At 44.8% G+C, this 19,002-nt stretch overlaps 1 protein-coding gene across 2 annotated transcripts in view; it reads left to right on the plus strand.

The window, feature by feature from the left end:
- The window catches only part of GINS4 (GINS complex subunit 4), a 62,122-nt gene that overhangs the window by 6,855 nt on the left and 36,265 nt on the right, over nucleotides 1-19,002 (plus strand). For both annotated transcript variants that reach the window (XM_069214073.1, XM_069214074.1), the window contains exons 2-3: nucleotides 14,351-14,539; nucleotides 15,677-15,763. In XM_069214073.1, coding sequence (XP_069070174.1) covers nucleotides 14,444-14,539; nucleotides 15,677-15,763 — 183 coding nt within the window. In that variant the 5' untranslated portion in view covers nucleotides 14,351-14,443. The remainder of the gene's footprint in view (nucleotides 1-14,350; nucleotides 14,540-15,676; nucleotides 15,764-19,002) is intronic.

Here is a 19,002-nt window from a genome sequence, read left to right on the forward strand (position 1 = left end):
CTTACTTGTCATGTCACAAAAACGTACACTGCACCCACCAGATTTCCAATTTCTTTAATTCACCTCCTCCCACCAGGTCCTTAAAATCCATCACCAATAACATCCCAGTGTTATTTGCTCTGATGTAAATACAGAATTCAATCTTCTCTATCCAGTGTGCTAGCATGTGCTGTCCTCACATACCAAGTACATCACCCATGGTTCTATAATATGAAGTACATATGTTAGGACAGTTGATCTTACATATAGCCATCATATCTCTTTTGGCTGGTCCCCACCTTCTTGCTTAGACCACAGGTTTAGAGCAGCAATAGGATTTTTTCATGTAAACACTCATGGATATCTGTGTCCTAAGCACAAAAAGGACATGCGGATCAGATACTAGTCACATTATATCTTTTAAAACACTAGTGTATTGTCTAGAATATAGTATATTTACTGGTGTGGAAATTTATTTTCCAATTGATCTGCAGTTCTGTCCTTAAATATCTCCTAGAATGATTTATTTTGCCATATGGGAATTATCGATGTTTCCAATCAACTACTTAATGGTTCTAGTTTCTTCCCACACCAAAGAATATGCCTTGCTGCCAAAAATGAAACATCCCAATGAATAGTCATAGGACTTCCGCACACTTACCAATGTGCCTCTATGTACATTCTGGATCTAAGTTGGCACACATGGGTAACCATTTATTCTATAAGGATAGATGTGACCAAGGATACATGTGCTAGAACAAATCATTATATAACTATTAGCATAGCTGTCCTTGGATAGACACTCCACGCTATCCAACCTCTTACATATTCTCAGTGTACATATGTCAGCCCACTTGTTAGATAATCAGAAAAATGACTGAGGTTTTGTTGCTAAATTACCAAGCAAAGAGTCAATTGCAGCATCCCAATTTAGCAAGTTGTCAAAACCCCTAATAATGCTGCACATACACCTATTGTATACACCGTTCTTAATATACAGCATATCTGTCCTACTTAATTTCAATACTTCTGGTTTCCATTCTCACATAACGTGTATAAGAGAGACCAACTGTCCTATCGTAGGCATTCGTAAATATAAGACCCCTGCAGTCGGACAGTTGAAAACATGTGAAAATCCTCAAGGTCTGGAGGACCTCCCTGGAAGAGAGCTGCTCTGAGGTCACATAATAGTAACTGCAACTCGGGCGCCATCTTGGAGCCCATGCAGATTCTTAAAGAAGTCCAGAGGCTAGACCAGACAGTGTGCCATATCCCTAGGTTGTCTCTTTTTTTTATCGCTTGGCAGAGTATAACATGCTCATAATAATTTGAAAATCCTACAGTTATAATTCTGCACCCAAAAAACACCCAAGTAGTGTGGAAGCAAGGTACATATGTAATAAACATAGCCCTCAGACCTCGTCCAAAAGCACAATACAAATGTGCACCATAATTAGATTCCTTAGTCTTTTAAATAATTAGCAATCCAAATCTAGGCCTTTTTCCTATTCTTTTAAGAGTATATAAAGAGTAAAAAGGTCATAATTGAATTCCTCAACAAATTATAATTGGCAACACATACTCTGTATTTAGGGCACTGCACATAACACTGGGAGATTATTTGTGATGGATATCATGGTGCTGGTGAGAAGAACTGAATCAAAGAAATTGGGAATGTGGTGGAAGTGGTGTATTTTTTGTAACATCATAAGTAAGGTGGAAGAATAAGTTTGTAATTTGTGATGAATATTATGGTGCTGGTGAGAGGAAGTGAACTAAAGAAACTGGGAATGTGGTGTATTTTGTGTAACATCATTAATAAATTGGAAGAATACGTTTGTAATTTGAAAGTAACTTGGTTTTAGTGTGCACTGACTCTTATGGAAAGAATGCTTATATCATATTTAGAACAAACCCCACATCCTTGGTGGAAGGAAGATATTCTGGTTTATGTCCTGAAGAAGGTGTCAGGAATTAATTACTCCACTGTAACATGCCCGGACTGTCTGCTGAGCCACCAAGCTATGATGAAAAATTGCAGACGAAAAAAATAACAATCTTGTTGGTTTAATAAGAACATTTGGGGGGCAGATGAATGTTTGTTATGAGTGATATGAGTTGGTGAAAATGGTATGTATGCAATGTTTGAAGTGTAGTGGAGTTTGTAATGACTGAATGTTTTTATTGTACAAGAAATAGACAACACATTAATTAGGGTTTTTGTAATAGAACAAAATGTGGTAATAATGAACGCTATATTGAAAACTGTCAAAAAGAGATAAATAATGAGAAAGTAAATAAGCTTGTAGTGAGTACCTAGGGGTACTTGCACCAGGCCCAGTTATCCCTTATTAGTGTATAGGGTGTCTAGCAGCTTAGGCTGATAGATAATGGTAGCTTAGCAGAGCAGCTTAGGCTGAACTAGGAGACGTGTGAAGCTACTACAGTACCACAAGTGTCACTTGCACAATATCATAAGAAAACACAATACACAGTTATACTAAAAATAAAGGTACTTTATTTTTATGACAATATGCCAAAGTATCTCAGAGTGTACCCTCAGTGAGAGGATAGGAAATATACATAAGATATATGTACACAATACCAAAAATATGCAGTATAGTCTTAGAAAACAGTGCAAACAATGTATAGTTACAATAGGATGCAATGGGGACACATAGGGATAGGGGCAACACAAACCATATACTCCAAAAGTGGAATGCGAACCACGAATGGACCCCAAACCTATGTGACCTTGTAGAGGGTCGCTGGGACTATTAGAAAATAGTGAGAGTTAGAAAATTAGCCCTCCCCAAGACCCTGAAAAGTGAGTGCAAAGTGCACTAAAGTTCCCCCAAGGACAAAGAAGTCGTGATAGAGGAATAATGCAGGAAAGACACAAACCAACAATGCAACAACGGTGGATTTCCAATCTAGGGTACCTGTGGAACAAGGGGACCAAGTCCAAAAGTCACAAGCAAGTCGGAGATGGGCATATGCCCAGGAAATGCCAGCTGTGGGTGCAAAGAAGCTTCTACTGAACAGAAGAAGCTGAGGTTTCTGCAGGAACGAAAAGGGCTAGAGACTTCCCCTTTGGTGGACGGATCCCTCTCGCCGTGGAGAGTCGTGCAGAAGTGTTTTCCCGCCGAAAGAACGCCAACAAGCCTTGCTAGCTGCAAATCGTGCGGTTAGCGTTTTTGGATGCTGCTGTGGCCCAGGAGGGACCAGGAGGTCGCAAATTGGACCAGGAGGTAGAGGGGACATCGAGCAAGACATGGAGCCCTCTTAGCAGCAGGTAGCACCCGGAGAAGTGCCAGAAACAGGCACTACGAGGATGCGTGAAACGGTGCTCACCCGAAGTTACACAAAGGAGTCCCACGTCGCCGGAGATCAACTTAGAAAGTCGTGCAATGCAGGTTAGAGTGCCGTGGACCCAGGCTTGGCTGTGCACAAAGGATTTCCGCCAGAAGTGCACAGGGGCCGGAGTAGCTGCAAAAGTCGCGGTTCCCAGCAATGCAGTCTAGCGAGGTGAGGCAAGGACTTACCTCCACCAAACTTGGACTGAAGAGTCACTGGACTGTGGGAGTCACTTGGACAGAGTTGCTGGACTCGAGGGACCTCGCTCGTCGTGCTGAGAGGAGACCCAAGGGACCGGTAATGCAGCTTTTTGGTGCCTGCGGTTGCAGGGGGAAGATTCCGTCGACCCACGGGAGATTTCTACGGAGCTTCTAGTGCAGAGAGGAGGCAGACTACCCCCACAGCATGCACCACCAGGAAAACAGTCGAGAAGGCGGCAGGATCAGCGTTACAGAGTTGCAGTAGTCGTCTTTGCTACTTTGTTGCAGTGTTGCAGGCTTCCAGCGCGGTCAGCAGTCAATTCCTTGGCAGAAGGTGAAGAGAGAGATGCAGAGGAACTCTGGTGAGCTCTTGCATTCGTTATCTAAAGTTTCCCCAGAGACAGAGACCCTAAATAGCCAGAAAAGAGGGTTTGGCTACCTAGGAGAGAGGATAGGCTACTAACACCTGAAGGAGCCTATCAGAAGGAGTCTCTGATGTCACCTGGTGGCACTGGCCACTCAGAGCAGTCCAGTGTGCCAGCAGCACCTCTGTTTCCAAAATGGCAGAGGTCTGGAGCACACTGGAGGAGCTCTGGACACCTCCCAGGGGAGGTGCAGGCCAGGGGAGTGGTCACTCCCCTTTCCTTTGTCCAGTTTCGCGCCAGAGCAGGGCTAAGGGGTCCCTGAACCGGTGTAGACTGGCTTATGCAGAATTGGGCACATCTGTGCCCAAGAAAGCATTTCCAGAGGCTGGGGGAGGCTACTCCTCCCCTCCCTTCACACCATTTTCCAAAGGGAGGGGGTGTAACACCCTCTCTCAGAGGAAGTCCTTTGTTCTGCCATCCTGGGACAAGCCTGGCTTGACCCCAGGGGGGCAGAAACCTGTCTGAGGGGTTGGCGGCAGCAGCAGCTGCAGTGAAACCCCAGGAAAGGCAGTTTGGCAGTACCAGGGTCTGTGCAACAGACCACTGGGATCATGGAATTGTGCCAACAATGCCAGGATGGCATAGAGGGGGCAATTCCATGATCTTAGACATGTTACATGGCCATATTCGGAGTTACCATTGTGAAGCTACATATAGGTAGTGACCCATATGTAGTGCACGCGTGTAATGGTGTCCCCGCACTCACAAAGTCCAGGGAATTGGCCCTGAACAATGTGGGGTCCCCTTGGCTAGTGCCAGGGTGCCCTCACACTAAGTAACTTTGCACCTAACCTTTACCAGGTAAAGGTTAGACATATAGGTGACTTATAAGTTACTTAAGTGCAGTGTAAAATGGCTGTGAAATAACGTGGACGTTATTTCACTCAGGCTGCAGTGGCAGGCCTGTGTAAGAATTGTCAGAGCTCCCTATGGGTGGCAAAAGAAATGCTGCAGCCCATAGGGATCTCTTGGAACCCCAATACCCTGGGTACCTCAGTACCATATACTAGGGAATTATAAGGGTGTTCCAGTAAGCCAATGTAAATTGGTAAAATTGGTCACTAGCCTGTTAGTGACAATTTGAAAAATGAGAGAGCATAACCACTGAGGTTCTGATTAGCAGAGCCTCAGTGAGACAGTTAGTCACTACACAGGTAACACATTCAGGCACACTTATGAGCACTGGGGCCCTGGAGAACAGGGTCCCAGTGACACATACAACTAAAACAACATATATACAGTGAAAAATGGGGGTAACATGCCAGGCAAGATGGTACTTTCCTACACAACCCCCCCCCCCCCCAAACGAAGGACAATAAGACTAGCCATGACCTCATGAGTCTTCATTGTCTAAGTGGAAATATCTGGAGAGTCCATCTGCATTGGAGTGGCTACTCCCAGGTCTATGTTCCACTGTATAGTCCATTCCCTGTAGGGATATGGACCACCTCAACAATTTAGGATTTTCACCTTTCATTTGTTTTAGCCAAAGTAGAGGTTTGTGGTCTGTCTGAACAATGAAGTGAGTGCCAAACAGGTATGGCCTCAACTTCTTCAGAGCCCAGACCACAGCAAAGGCCTCCCTCTCTATGGCAGACCAACGCTTTTCTCTAGGGGTCAACCTCCTACTAATAAAAGCAACAGGTTGATCCTGGCCCTCAGAATTAAGTTGTGATAGGACTGCCCCTACTCCTAATTCAGATGCATCAGTTTGGACATAGAAATTTTTAGAGTAACAAGGGCTTTTCAGGACAGGTGCAGAGCACATGGCCTGCTTCAGCTCCTCAAAAGCTTTCTGACAGTTTGCTGTCCATAATACCTTTTTAGGCATTTTCTTGGATGTGAGGTCATTAAGAGGGGCTGCAATGGAGCCATAGTTCTTAATGAACCTCCTGTAATACCCAGTGAGGCCTAGGAAGGCTCTCACCTGAGTCTGAGTGGTAGGGGGAACCCAATCAATAATTGTTTGGATTTTCCCCTGAAGTGGTGCAATCTGTTCCCCACCAACAAGGTGTCCCAGATAAACCACCTTACCCTGCCCTATCTGGCACTTTGAAGCCTTGATAGTGAGGCCTGCCTTTTGCAGGGCCTCCAAAACTTTCCATAGGTGGACCAGGTGATCATCCCAGCTGGAGCTAAAGACAGCTATATCGTCCAAATATGCTGCACTGAAAGCTTCCAGCCCTTGCAGGACTGTGTTCACCAACCTCTGAAAAGTGGCAGGTGCATTTTTCAAACCAAAAGGCATTACAGTGAACTGGTAATGTCCTCCAATGGTTGAAAATGCTGTTTTAGGTTTAGCATCTTCTGATAATTTGATCTGCCAATACCCTGCAGTCAAATCAAAAGTGCTTAGATACTTGGCAGATGCCAGTGTATCTATGAGCTCATCTGCCCTGGGTATAGGGTGAGCATCCGTTTTGGTTACCAGGTTGAGACCTCTATAGTCTACACAAAACCGCATTTCCTTCTTTCCATCTTTGGAATCGGGTTTTGGTAGAAGTACCACAGGAGAAGCCCATGGACTTTCAGAGTGCTCAACCACTCCTAGTTCTAACATTTTCTGCACCTCTTGCTTTATGCAGTCCCTGACATGGTCAGGCTGCCTATAGATCTTACTTTTGACAGGCAAGCTGTCTCCAGTATCTATAGTGTGCTCACACCAAGAAGTGGTACCTGGCACAGTAGAGAAGAGTTCAGAGAATTGATCTAGGAGATTTATGCAATGGTCTTTCTGCTCAGCAGTAAGACAATCAGCCAAAACTACACCTTCCACAAGAGCATCTTGTTCTGTGGAAGAGAAGAGATCAGGTAGAGGATCACTGTCTTCTTCCTGTCCCTCATCAGTTGCCATGAGCAGGGTGAGATCAGCCCTGTCATGGTAGGGTTTCAGGCGGTTTACATGGAGTACCCTAAGGGGACTCCTTGCAGTGCCTAAGTCAACTAAATAGGTGACTTCACCCTTTTTCTCAACAATTGTGTGGGGGTCCACTCCATTTATCTTGGAGTGCTCTTGGGGCCACAGGCTCCAAGACCCACACTTTCTGCCCTGGTTGGTACTGAACCAAAACAGCCTTCTGATCATGCCATTGTTTCTGGAGCTCTTGGCTGGCCTGAAGGTTCTTGCTGGCCTTTTTCATATACTCAGCCATCCTTGATCTGAGGCCAAGTACATAATCCACAATATCCTGCTTAGGAGCTTTTAAAGGTTGTTCCCAACCCACCTTTACAAGTGTGAGTGGACCCCTAACAGGGTGTCCAAAAAGAAGTTCAAAGGGGCTGAAGCCCACTCCTTTCTGGGGTACCTCCCTGTAGGCAAAAAGGAGGCATGGTAAAAGGATATCCCATCTCCTGCAGAGTTTTTCAGGGAGACCCATAATCATGCCTTTGAGAGTTTTGTTAAATCTCTCCACCAGTCCATTTGTTTGTGGATGATAGGGTGTAGTGAATTTATAAGTTACACCACACTCCTTCCACATGGCCTTTATGTATGCAGACATGAAATTGCGTCCCCTGTCTGATACTACTTCCTTTGGGAAGCCCACCCTGGAAAATATTCCCAGGAGGGCCTTTGCCACTGCAGGAGCTGTAGTGGTCCTTAAAGGAATAGCTTCAGGATATCTTGTGGCATGGTCCACTACCACCAAGATAAACCTATTGCCTGAAGCAGTAGGAGGGTCAAAGGGGCCAACTATGTCAACCCCTACCCTTTCAAAGGGAACCCCAACCACAGGCAGTGGGATAAGGGGTGCCTTTGGAGTGCCACCTGTCTTGCCACTGGCTTGACAGGTTTCACAGGACTTACAAAAATCTTTTGTGTCCTCAGACATTCTAGGCCAATGAAACAAGGGAACAAGCCTGTCCCAAGTTTTCATTTGTCCCAGATGCCCAGCTAGGGGAATGTCGTGGGCAAGAGTTAGGAGGAACTTTCTGTACTCCTGAGGAATCACTAATCTCCTGGCAGCTCCAGGTTTAGGATCCCTTGCCTCAGTGTACAAGAGGTTGTCCTCCCAGTAAACTCTGTGAGAGTCACTGACATCCCCATTAGCCTGTTTGACAGCTTGCTGTCTTAGACCCTCTAATGTGGGACAGGTTTGCTGTGCCGCACTCAGCTCCTCCCTGGCAGGCCCCCCTTCACCCAAAAGCTCAGCAGTATCTGCTTCCAGCTCCTCTGGTGTAGGTTCTGCACATGGAGGGAATTCTTCTTCCTCAGAAGTAGAATCCACTGTAGAGGGAGGGATAGTAGGAAGTGGTTTGCTTCTACTAGCCCTAGCTTTAGGGAGCACTTGGTCCATTGTTCCAGGATCCAAGCTTCCCTGTCCTTTTTTGCTTTTTGGCCTGAGCCCTGGTTAAAGCAAAAATATGCCCTGGGATGCCCAGCATTGCTGCATGGGCCTCCAACTCCACATCTGACCAAGCTCATGTCTCCAAATCATTTCCTAGTAGACAGTCTACAGGTAAATCTGTGGCTACCACAACTTTCTTTGGACCAGCAACCCCCCCCCCCCCCCCCCCCCAGTTGAGATTTACAACAGCCATGGGGTGGCTAAGTGTGTTATTGTGAGCATCGGTTACTTGGTACTGGTGACCAAGTAGGTGTTGTTCAGGGTGGACCAGTTTCTCTATGACCATAGTCACACTGGCACCAGTGTCCCTGTAGGCCTGAACCTCAACACCATTTATTAGGGGTAGCTGCTTGTACTTATCCATATTAAGGGGACAAGCAACTAAGGTGGCTAAATCAATAGCCCCCTCAGAGACTAAGATAGCCTCTGTGGTCTCCCTAACAAGGCCAACCCCAACTAAGTTACCAATAGTGAGCCCAGCTACTCCCTTGGATTGGCTATTAGTAGGTTTGCTCCCACCCCCACTGCTATTAGTAGGAACACTAGGTGTAGCAGTAGGGGTTGTAGTGGTAGGAGGCTTGGTGCTTTTCTTTGGACAACTGAGATCTGTTGTCCAATGGCCTTTTACTTTACATAAATAGCACCATGGTTTCTTTTCTTTGTTTTGATTAAAGGAGGATTTGGACCCACCACCCCCACCAGAGTGTTTTTGTGGGCCTGATGAAGACTCATTTTTAGATTTGTCCCCACCCTTGTCAGAAAACTTACCATCCTTCTTTTTGTTGCCATCTTTGTCACCCCTTGTATGAACTTTTCTGTTCACCCTTGTTCTGACCCATTTGTCTGCCTTCTTTCCCAATTCTTGGGGAGAAGTCAGATCAGAGTCCACCAAGTACTGGTGCAACAAATCAGACACACAATTATTAAGAATATGCTCTCTCAGGATCAAGTTATACAGGCTTTCAAAGTCAGTAACCTTACTGCCATTTAACCACCCCTCCAAGGCCTTCACTGAATGGTCAATGAAATCAACCCAGTCTTGTGAAGACTCCTTTTTGGTCTCTCTGAACTTTATCCTGTATTGTTCAGTGGTTAAGCCATAACCATCCAGGAGTGCATTCTTAAGTACTGTAAAATTATTGGCATCACTTTCTTTCACAGTAAGGAGCCTATCCCTACCTTTTCCACTAAATGATAGCCATAGGATAGCAGCCCACTGCCTTTGAGGGACATCCTGTACAACACAGGCCCTCTCAAGTGCAGCAAACCACTTGTTAATGTCATCCCCCTCCTTATAAGGGGGAACTATCTTGTGCAGATTCCTGGAATCATGCTCTTTTACAGGATGACTATGGGGAATACTGCTGCTGCCACCATGGGATTCTAAACCCAACTTCTGTCTTTCCTTCTCTATCTCTGACTGTCTATCCAAATCCAGCTGTTGCTTTTTAAGCTTCAGTCTGGTTTGTTCCACCCTCAACTTATTGAGCTCCCTTTCTAACAATCTGTCATCCGGGTTGGTGGGAGGGACATTTCTAGATACAGAGGTATGATGGGAATGAACAGAAGGAGACCTGTCCCTTACAGAGGGCACCCTAACAGCTTGGCTGACAGTGTAATGTGAGAGCACATCATCTGTATGATGTGACTCCACCTCAGTAACAACTATGCTAGACTGTCTTGTAATGGGCAGGCTAAGAAGTTTCTTTCCTGAACCTTTTCCTGGGGGAGTCCCTGGATCAGATTGCGAACCATTAGCTACTTTTTCAACAGATGGGGCACTTTTAGCCTTATCTTGTTCTCTAAGCATGTTAAGTAACAGTTCTAAGGAAGGATTCTTCCTTACACTCAAACCTCTCTCTATGCAGAGACTCCTTGCTCCTTTCCAGCTAAGGTGATCATATGCAATCTTAGACAGGTCAACATTTTGGCCTGTCCCAGGCATTTTTAGAGAGAGTTAAAGTGATAGAAAAAGAGAAAAAAGTTTTCAGAACTTTTTAGAAAGACAGAAAAAAACTTTTTAAACTTTTAAGAACTTTTTGAAAGTTTAGAAGTACTTTTCAGCACTTTAGAAAAGAGTGAAAAGAGGAAATGCAAAACTTTTTAGCTATGTGTACACACACTGAACTTGTTTTGTATATTTTTCTCTTATGAAAAGTACAATGACAAGAGTGGTAAGTAGTCTCAAAGCACTTATCCGACCGCTGCACAACCAATGTAGGAGGCTGGACTGGCTTGTAGTGAGTACCTAGGAGTACTTGCACCTTGCACCAGGCCCAGTTATCCCTTATTAGTGTATAGGGTGTCTAGCAGCTTAGGCTGATAGATAATGGTAGCTTAGCAGAGCAGCTTAGGCTGAACTAGGAGACGTGTGAAGCTACTACAGTACCACAAGTGTCACTTGCACAATATCATAAGAAAACACAATACACAGTTATACTAAAAATAAAGGTACTTTATTTTTATGACAATATGCCAAAGTATCTTAGAGTGTACCCTCAGTGAGAGGATAGGAAATATACACAAGATATATGTACACAATACCAAAAATATGCTGTATAGTCTTAGAAAACAGTGCAAACAATGTATAGTTACAATAGGATGCAATGGGGACACATAGGGATAGGGGCAACACAAACCATATACTCCAAAAGTGGAATGCGAACCACGAATGGACCCCAAACCTATGTGACCTTGTAGAGGGTCGCTGTGACTATTAGAAAATAGTGAGAGTTAGAAAATTAGCCCTCCCCAAGACCCTGAAAAGTGAGTGCAAAGTGCACTAAAGTTCCCCCAAGGACAAAGAAGTCGTGATAGAGGAATAATGCAGGAAAGACACAAACCAACAATGCAACAACAGTGGATTTCCAATCTAGGGTACATGTGAAACAAGGGGACCATGTCAAAAAGTCACAAGCAAGTCGGAGATGGGCATATGCCTAGGAAATGCCAGCTGTGGGTGCAAAGAAGCTTCTACTGAACAGAAGAAGCTGAGGTTTCTGCAGGAACGAAAAGGGCTAGAGACTTCCCCTTTGGTGGACGGATCCCTCTCGCCGTGGAGAGTCGCGCAGAAGTGTTTTCCCGCCGAAAGAACGCCAACAAGCCTTGCTAGCTGCAAATCGTGCGGTTAGCGTTTTTGGAGGCTGCTGTGGCCCAGGAGGGACCAGGAGGTCGCAAATTGGACCAGGAGGTAGAGGGGACGTCGAGCAAGACAAGGAGCCCTCTTAGCAGCAGGTAGCACCCGGAGAAGTGCCAGAAACAGGCACTACGAGGATGCGTGAAACGGTGCTCACCCGAAGTTACACAAAGGAGTCCCACGTCGCCGGAGACCAACTTAGAAAGTCGTGCAATGCAGGTTAGAGTGCCGTGGACCCAGGCTTGGCTGTGCACAAAGGATTTCCGCCGGAAGTGCACAGGGGCTGGAGTAGCTGCAAAAGTCGCGGTTTCCAGCAATGCAGTCTAGCGAGGTGAGGCAAGGACTTACCTCCACCAAACTTGGACTGAAGAGTCACTGGACTGTGGGAGTCACTTGGACAGAGTTGCTGGATTCGAGGGACCTCGCTCGTCGTGCTGAGAGGAGACCCAAGGGACCAGTAATGCTGCTTTTTGGTGCCTGCGGTTGCAGGGGGAAGATTCCGTCGACCCACTGGAGATTTCTTCGGAGCTTCTGGTGCAGAGAGGAGGCAGACTACCCCCACAGCATGCACAAGCAGGAAAACAGTCGAGAAGGCGGCAGGATCAGCGTTACAGAGTTGCAGTAGTCGTCTTTGCTACTTTGTTGCAGTGTTGCAGGCTTCCAGCGCGGTCAGCAGTCGATTCCTTGGCAGAAGGTGAAGAGAGAGATGCAGAGGAACTCTGATGAGCTCTTGCATTCGTTATCTAAAGTTTCCACAGAGACCCTAAATAGCCAGAAAAGAGGGTTTGGCTACCTAGGAGAGAGGATAGGCTACTAACACCTGAAGGAGCCTATCAGAAGGAGTCTCTGACGTCACCTGGTGGCACTGGCCACTCAGAGCAGTCCAGTGTGCCAGCAGCACCTCTGTTTCCAAAATGGCAGAGGTCTGGAGCACACTGGAGGAGCTCTGGACACCTCCCAGGGGAGGTGCAGGTCAGGGGAGTGGTCACTCCCCTTTCCTTTGTCCAGTTTCGCGCCAGAGCAGGGCTAAGGGGTCCCTGAACCAGTGTAGACTGTCTTATGCAGAATTGGGCACATCTGTGCCCAAGAAAGCATTTCCAGAGGCTGGGGGAGGCTATTCCTCCCCTCCATTCACACCATTTTCCAAAGGGAGAGGGTGTAACACCCTCTCTCAGAGGAAGTCCTTTGTTCTGCCATCCTGGGACAAGCCTGGCTTGACCCCAGGGGGGCAGAACCCTGTCTGAGGGGTTGGCAGCAGCAGCAGCTGCAGTGAAACCCCAGGAAAGGCAGTTTGGCAGTACCAGGGTCTGTGCTACAGGCCACTGGGATCATGGAATTGTGCCAACAATGCCAGGATGGCATAGAGGGGGCAATTCCATGATCTTAGACATGTTACATGGCCATATTCGGAGTTACCGTTGTGAAGCTACCTATAGGTAGTGACCTATATGTAGTGCACGCGTGTAATGGTGTCCCCGCACTCACAAAGTCCGGGGAATTGGCCCTGAACAATGTGGGGGCACCTTGGCTAGTGCCAGGGTGCCCTCACACTAAGTAACTTTGCACCTAACCTTTACCAGGTAAAGGTTAGACATATAGGTGACTTATAAGTTACTTAAGTGCAGTGTAAAATGGCTGTGAAATAACGTGGACGTTATTTCACTCAGGCTGCAGTGGCAGGCCTGTGTAAGAATTGTCAGAGCTCCCTATGGGTGGCAAAAGAAATGCTGCAGCCCATAGGGATCTCCTGGAACCCCAATACCCTGGGTACCTCAGTACCATATACTAAGGAATTATAAGGGTGTTCCAGTAAGCCAATGTAAATTGGTAAAATTGGTCACTAGCCTGTTAGTGACAATTTGAAAGAAATGAGAGAGCATAACCACTGAGGTTCTGATTAGCAGAGCCTCAGTGAGACTGTTAGTCACTACACAGGTAACACATTCAGGCACACTTATGAGCACTGGGGCCCTGGAGAACAGGGTCCCAGTGACACATACAACTAAAACAACATATATACAGTGAAAAATGGGGGTAACATGCCAGGCAAGATGGTACTTTCCTACAGTCAATAAATATTTTGTGATTGAATCCGTGCTAGAAGCAGCAGAGGTTAAGCATCAATGGTTTGTTGGTTTTGAGATGTTATTTCCCCCTTTCCCAAACCTGAATTATTTTGTTGGGGTGCCCTTTGTATCATGATCGCTTCCTGCGATGTCCTCAAACAAGATAGCAAGTTCTCGTACCTAAGAAATTTCTAAACTCGAGCACTTTGGGAGTGACAATAAGCAGAGTTCATTTGCTTCCTTGCTGGTATTGTCCTGAAGGTGTTAGGCTACAGGTACCTCCCAACCAGGATGAGACTAGAACAAAAGGAGTTACAATAGACCTATAAGTGAAGCATATTTGAACCCAGCTGGAACTGAAAATAAAGAGTCCTTCCTCACCCCCTGCAGGTTGATGATTTGAACACAGAGCAAGGAAAACGTGGGTGCCGCTGACTTTGTCCTGGTGTTGGTAAAAAAAAAAATGCATTCCGGCAAAATCAGCACCTTCAACAGAGGTCGGTCTGGCTCAATAATAGGTGCCAGTTTCAGGTTTCGATTGGATCCCCTAATTTCCAGTGGGGTGCATGTGTGGGTAACGCCATTGCAGTTGTGCATGTCCCATTGTGGTAGGCCTGTGGCAGTGATTGTGACAATCGCACCCAGCAAGAACTTCAGCAAAACCTAGTACACGAGCAACAGTATTTTTAAATGTGTCTGATGCAGTTGAGAATTTCTGAGATCTTGATGTCACTTGAGACTTTCTGGTCCTCATGTTGAGAGTTTTGTCATTTGAGATTCAGGAGACAGGATCTTAAGACTATTGCAGCTCACTTTAATATCTTTTTCTGTGTCACCGTAGGCAGTGTGTTACATCTCGCCTCTGTTGGCTCTCGGGTAGTGAGCCACGTCCTGGCTTCTCTTTACCCAGACAGTGTTCTGATCCTGTTGGAGTATGGCAGAGGAGCTGGACCTCTTTGATCAGAGCTCTGACGCAGGGAGTGATGAGGTGCTCTTAACCCCTGCAGAGCTGATTCGTCGACTGGAAGAGGTGAGGGGCACCAGTGCTCAACTGCAGTGGGGTTGACCTGACGATTTGAAACTCATGAAGTGCTTTCTGTGGTCTAACAAACCATTAGAAAGCAATCTGCGCTTTTTATTTGCTAGAGCCACATTTTTTTTATAAATGTTGTAACTCTGAGAAATGTAATTTCTATGCTGTATTGAACTTTTATGTATCAAAAACAAGCATGAAAGTAATCTAAAATATAACCAAAAATATTCTTTCTGCTTTTCCATTTGTGACTGTTCGTTTTTCTTATAGTAGTCAGAAAGCTCCTTCCGAGCACTAAAAAAAAACAAAGCATTATTTTTAAAAAAAGCATTATCCCAAGCCTTGCCCACTATGTCTCTTCTTAAATGTTTTGTAAACAATTGCCTTTTGTTTCATTTGTTTTAACTTGTGTCAAGGTCTTGAGTTTGAAACATTGTTAATAGCTCCAGAGTGCATAGCTTTTTAAGTGCATTTTCGCATTCCTTAATTTGTTGAATTTCATGTTGGACGTGTACATTTCTGTATAACTTTACACAATGCAAAAATCTATGTATTTTATAAATCGACATTCTTTAAATGTAGCATTGTGCTTTGCACAGAACATTAACTAATTTGCATTCCCAGACAGTGGATGTCTGCTTTATTTATGGATATAATACATATATTGTGTACATATTTATATTTATACCTAATTTGTATATTGAAGTCTGTATCTTGGAATTAACTCCCAAGTACGTCCATTCCCATTTGATTGAAGGGTATCGGTGGGGTTGAGATATTATTTCCTGTAACATCAGTCCAGAGGTGTCATTGCATATGTTAATTAGCCACCTCACACTTTTTTTTTAGGTGTTCTGCTCTGTTTCACTGTGTGTTTTTTTAGTGTAGTGGTAATTTCTGGTGGCTGAAAAGAAGTGTGGGAGTAGAGAGCAAGGTTAGCATGCCTTCCTGTGCCTCCTTTGGATTAGCTAACATTTGGCTGCCCCCTCAATAAGTTTTCATTACATTGCATCTACTTGCCTTCTTATCATGGGGTTGTAGGAGACGGGGCAAAGAGGCACGGGGACAGTATCCTTAGCAGTGTTCTCACGTTATTTCTCCTTCCACTCTTCTTTATTTTATTTTTTTAACCAGGCCTGGCTGAATGAGAAGTTTTCACCGGAACTGCTGGAGAGTAAATCCGAAATTGTGGAATGTGTCATGGAGCAGTTGAACCACATGGTAATGTATCCGTGTGGAGAGATGGATGCACAGATGCTGCTTGCACTGGGGAGCAAGTAAACCCCATCGCATGTCCCCACAGTGCTTTTTCCCCCATCTTAATTACTCTTTCAGTGTGTGCCATCCGGGCTCTGCCTTCTCTCGATGCCAGACTCCTACACTCTTGTAGACTTTTAATGTTGTTAGCTATTGGCTAGTGACAATGCTGAACCTTCAGCCATTAATATTTTAGTTTATGGCTATAGACAGCTTTAGCTGTCTGTTGCAAGCGCTAATGAGATCAGTATAGGGCTGTGGCATATTATGGATGGTCACGCTGTGCCTTTGGCTTTATATTAGGTCTTTGGTGATGTGGAAGATACTAATTTTACTTCACCATTCCCCATGCAATAAAGGCACTAACTAACCTGTCCCTATTGTGTGTATTATGGACAATGCAAGCAACATGTATTGCCTTTGTCGGTGCTTGTCACATGGTGCAAACACACAATGGCCCTCATTGGGAATAGCCGAAGTAGTACGCCAGGGGGCGGGGTGGGAGGGGGTTGTGCGGAGTGGTCCATGGGCTGATCTCTTAACATGCCCACCTCGGTAGCCTTTTTAATCTAGGAGTTCTATAATGTTCTGCGTGTAACTTTTTGGTTTCTTAAGAGCACAAAGACGATGGTATCAGGGTCCAATCGGAAGAAACACCTTGGTGTGGGAGACATCCGTTCTGGTTGGGTAAATGCCCACGGCTGTCGTTCTGCGATCGGGGTGTCTGAGTTTGTAATGCCCCAGTGAGTCTGAATAGCTCTGTTTTCAGGAGTTTGTTGAATCGTAAGCAATTGGATTTAGACCTCCGTGATGAGCTGCAGGTGTTCCACAGTCTTATCTACCAAAATTAGAAATGCCTTGTGAGGGTCAGGAAATAGGTACTGGGCTACAAATTGATATTTGTATTCTGTGCGGCGTTTAAAAGATGCTTCTTACTGGCACAGAATCAGATCGTATCATGGTGATTTAGTAGCTGAAACTGAAAACGTATTATACATCACAAACGTGCATTCTGTTACTTAGACGTCAAGAAAAAAATCCTGTTTTCCGTGTGTAGTAAAAGCAATATTCACCAAATTTAGAAAAGAAAGTCTCTTCTATTTCCTGTCTGTTCTCTTGCCACTGGTGTTGGCACATCTACACGCAAGTGCTTTCTTTTCATGCTGTGCATTAGGAATTACGATTAAGGATGTTCCTTTTGATTTTTGGTGGGAAATGATCACAACTTTGTAGATATATTCACTCACAGGAACACTGGGCTGGCTGGAGGGTAACTTCAAAAGCTGGAATGGATCTACAGCAGAGGTCTCCAAACTTTGTAATGCCACGCCCCCCCCCAGATGAAAAAAATCATTGGGCCCCCCTCAGAATTTTTCACAATTATTTTATAAACATGGCAATGTTTAAATATGTCTAAACATATTTAAACATTGCAGTTAAGTACTGTTACCTTTTTAAAACTGCAATAACATGCTTCTGCTTAAAACAAAGGCCTGTTATCTGTATAATATTTATTTTGGCCAGAGTCTGGGCCCCCCCTGGGATCACTTCAGGCCCCCCTAGGGGGGCCCACCCCCCCAGTTTGAAGACCTCTGATCTACAGGCTAGGGGAGCAGAAGGGAGTTCTATCGAGCACCTGGAGAGATGAGAGAGAGAGAGAGAGCGCGCGCAGCTTCAACTAGCTTCTTCAGCATCTGCTTCTTTCCCTTTTGCTTATATGTAGCAGTAGGACTGGGCAAATTTTTAATTTTGGTGGCGGAATTTAATAATTTTGCCTTGTGAAAAAAAATAATGTACAATACTGGCAAATCACCTTTCATGCTGTACGCATAAGGTTTTCGTTAAATTTTAAATTAAAAATACACTATTTTTGCACACCCATATTTGGCAGGTCCTGCGATAGTATGTTATGAATGTCTCTGTATATCAGTTTCATTAATTTTGATTTGGCGGAAATGGCAGCACAACTGTAGTGTTTTGGTTCTCATTTAACCTGGCACTGTTTGGCCTTTTCGTCAATTTGTTTGACCTTGGTGCATTGGCAGGGACCTAAAGAGTCTATCCCTAAACCCTTTGCTGCCATAGTCGTTATATCGTCAGTGTCCTGTGCATAAAAGCCTTGTGCAATGCACTGGGGAAAACACTTCTCCAGTCTTCACGCGCATGTAGATGTTATTTAAATGTATCTAAATATATGGGCAATTGATGAACAACTGTTGACTTCGTCCTCCAATCCAGAACTATCTAGATCAAGACGACTCTGAGCCCGTGTTTGGGGTACTTGGAGTTCACGGCAAGCTTTGGGGACTTCGCTATTATTCTCGTTATCTAGATCCCACACATAACAACATTTAGGAACAACTAAAGTTGCAGAAAAAAGTGGAGGATTTTAATGTGGTGGGTTCTGCTACTCCTGTAATCCAAAAGTCTTGTTGTGCGTGCAGTGATAACACAGCATATACCCTAATCCATCCGGCAACGAAGAAAACTTGCATTTCTTTACCCTTCAGTTCATCAATACCACTACTACATGGTGGTTTGCGGAGGCCTTATCATCGAAGGCAGCTGGCTACACCTCTGCGTAACCCTTGTGTTTCTTACTAGTTTATACCCCCTCTTGTTTTATTGTATTTTGATGGTTTTATTTCATTTGTGTGCATTTATAGATACATGTTCATAGCAAAGCTTAAAATTGCACTGCTTGTGAAGTAATCTAGTTTTGCTAAGGGTTGTATTTTAGTGTATAAGGAGTTCTGTGGTTATGTGGTAGCTACAAGACATGTTGAGCAGTATTCCAGAGTTTCATCACTTGACTGATCTGACAATTGTCCATTAAAACCCTCGGAACCTTGCTTCTCTTACCACAGAGTCTGACCTGCGTCTGCTTAGTGGGGGTTACAGCAGCACAGCCATATTAGTGCGGCATTTAAACTAAGTATGGTGAAACTATGAAAGGAAGAGGGTACGCTTGAACTGGAAGTTGAGACTGGCTGCTAGGATAACTTGCACTATAATGAGGAACGGGGTTTAGAGGACCTTAAGTCAGGAAAGCTATGAAATTTAAATGGTTCTATAAGTTTTAAAATGTGTGTCAGTTATGTAAAGATGCCAGTTTTTTTGTTTTTAGCAGCCTTTGGAAGCAAACAAAAACTCTGGTAAAATAGTGCGTTACAAAAGCTGGCTTTTTTGATTGTCCATATTGC

Source organism: Pleurodeles waltl, chromosome 11 (genome assembly GCF_031143425.1).
Source record: "Pleurodeles waltl isolate 20211129_DDA chromosome 11, aPleWal1.hap1.20221129, whole genome shotgun sequence".
In the NCBI taxonomy this organism is placed as follows: Eukaryota; Metazoa; Chordata; class Amphibia; order Caudata; family Salamandridae; genus Pleurodeles; species Pleurodeles waltl.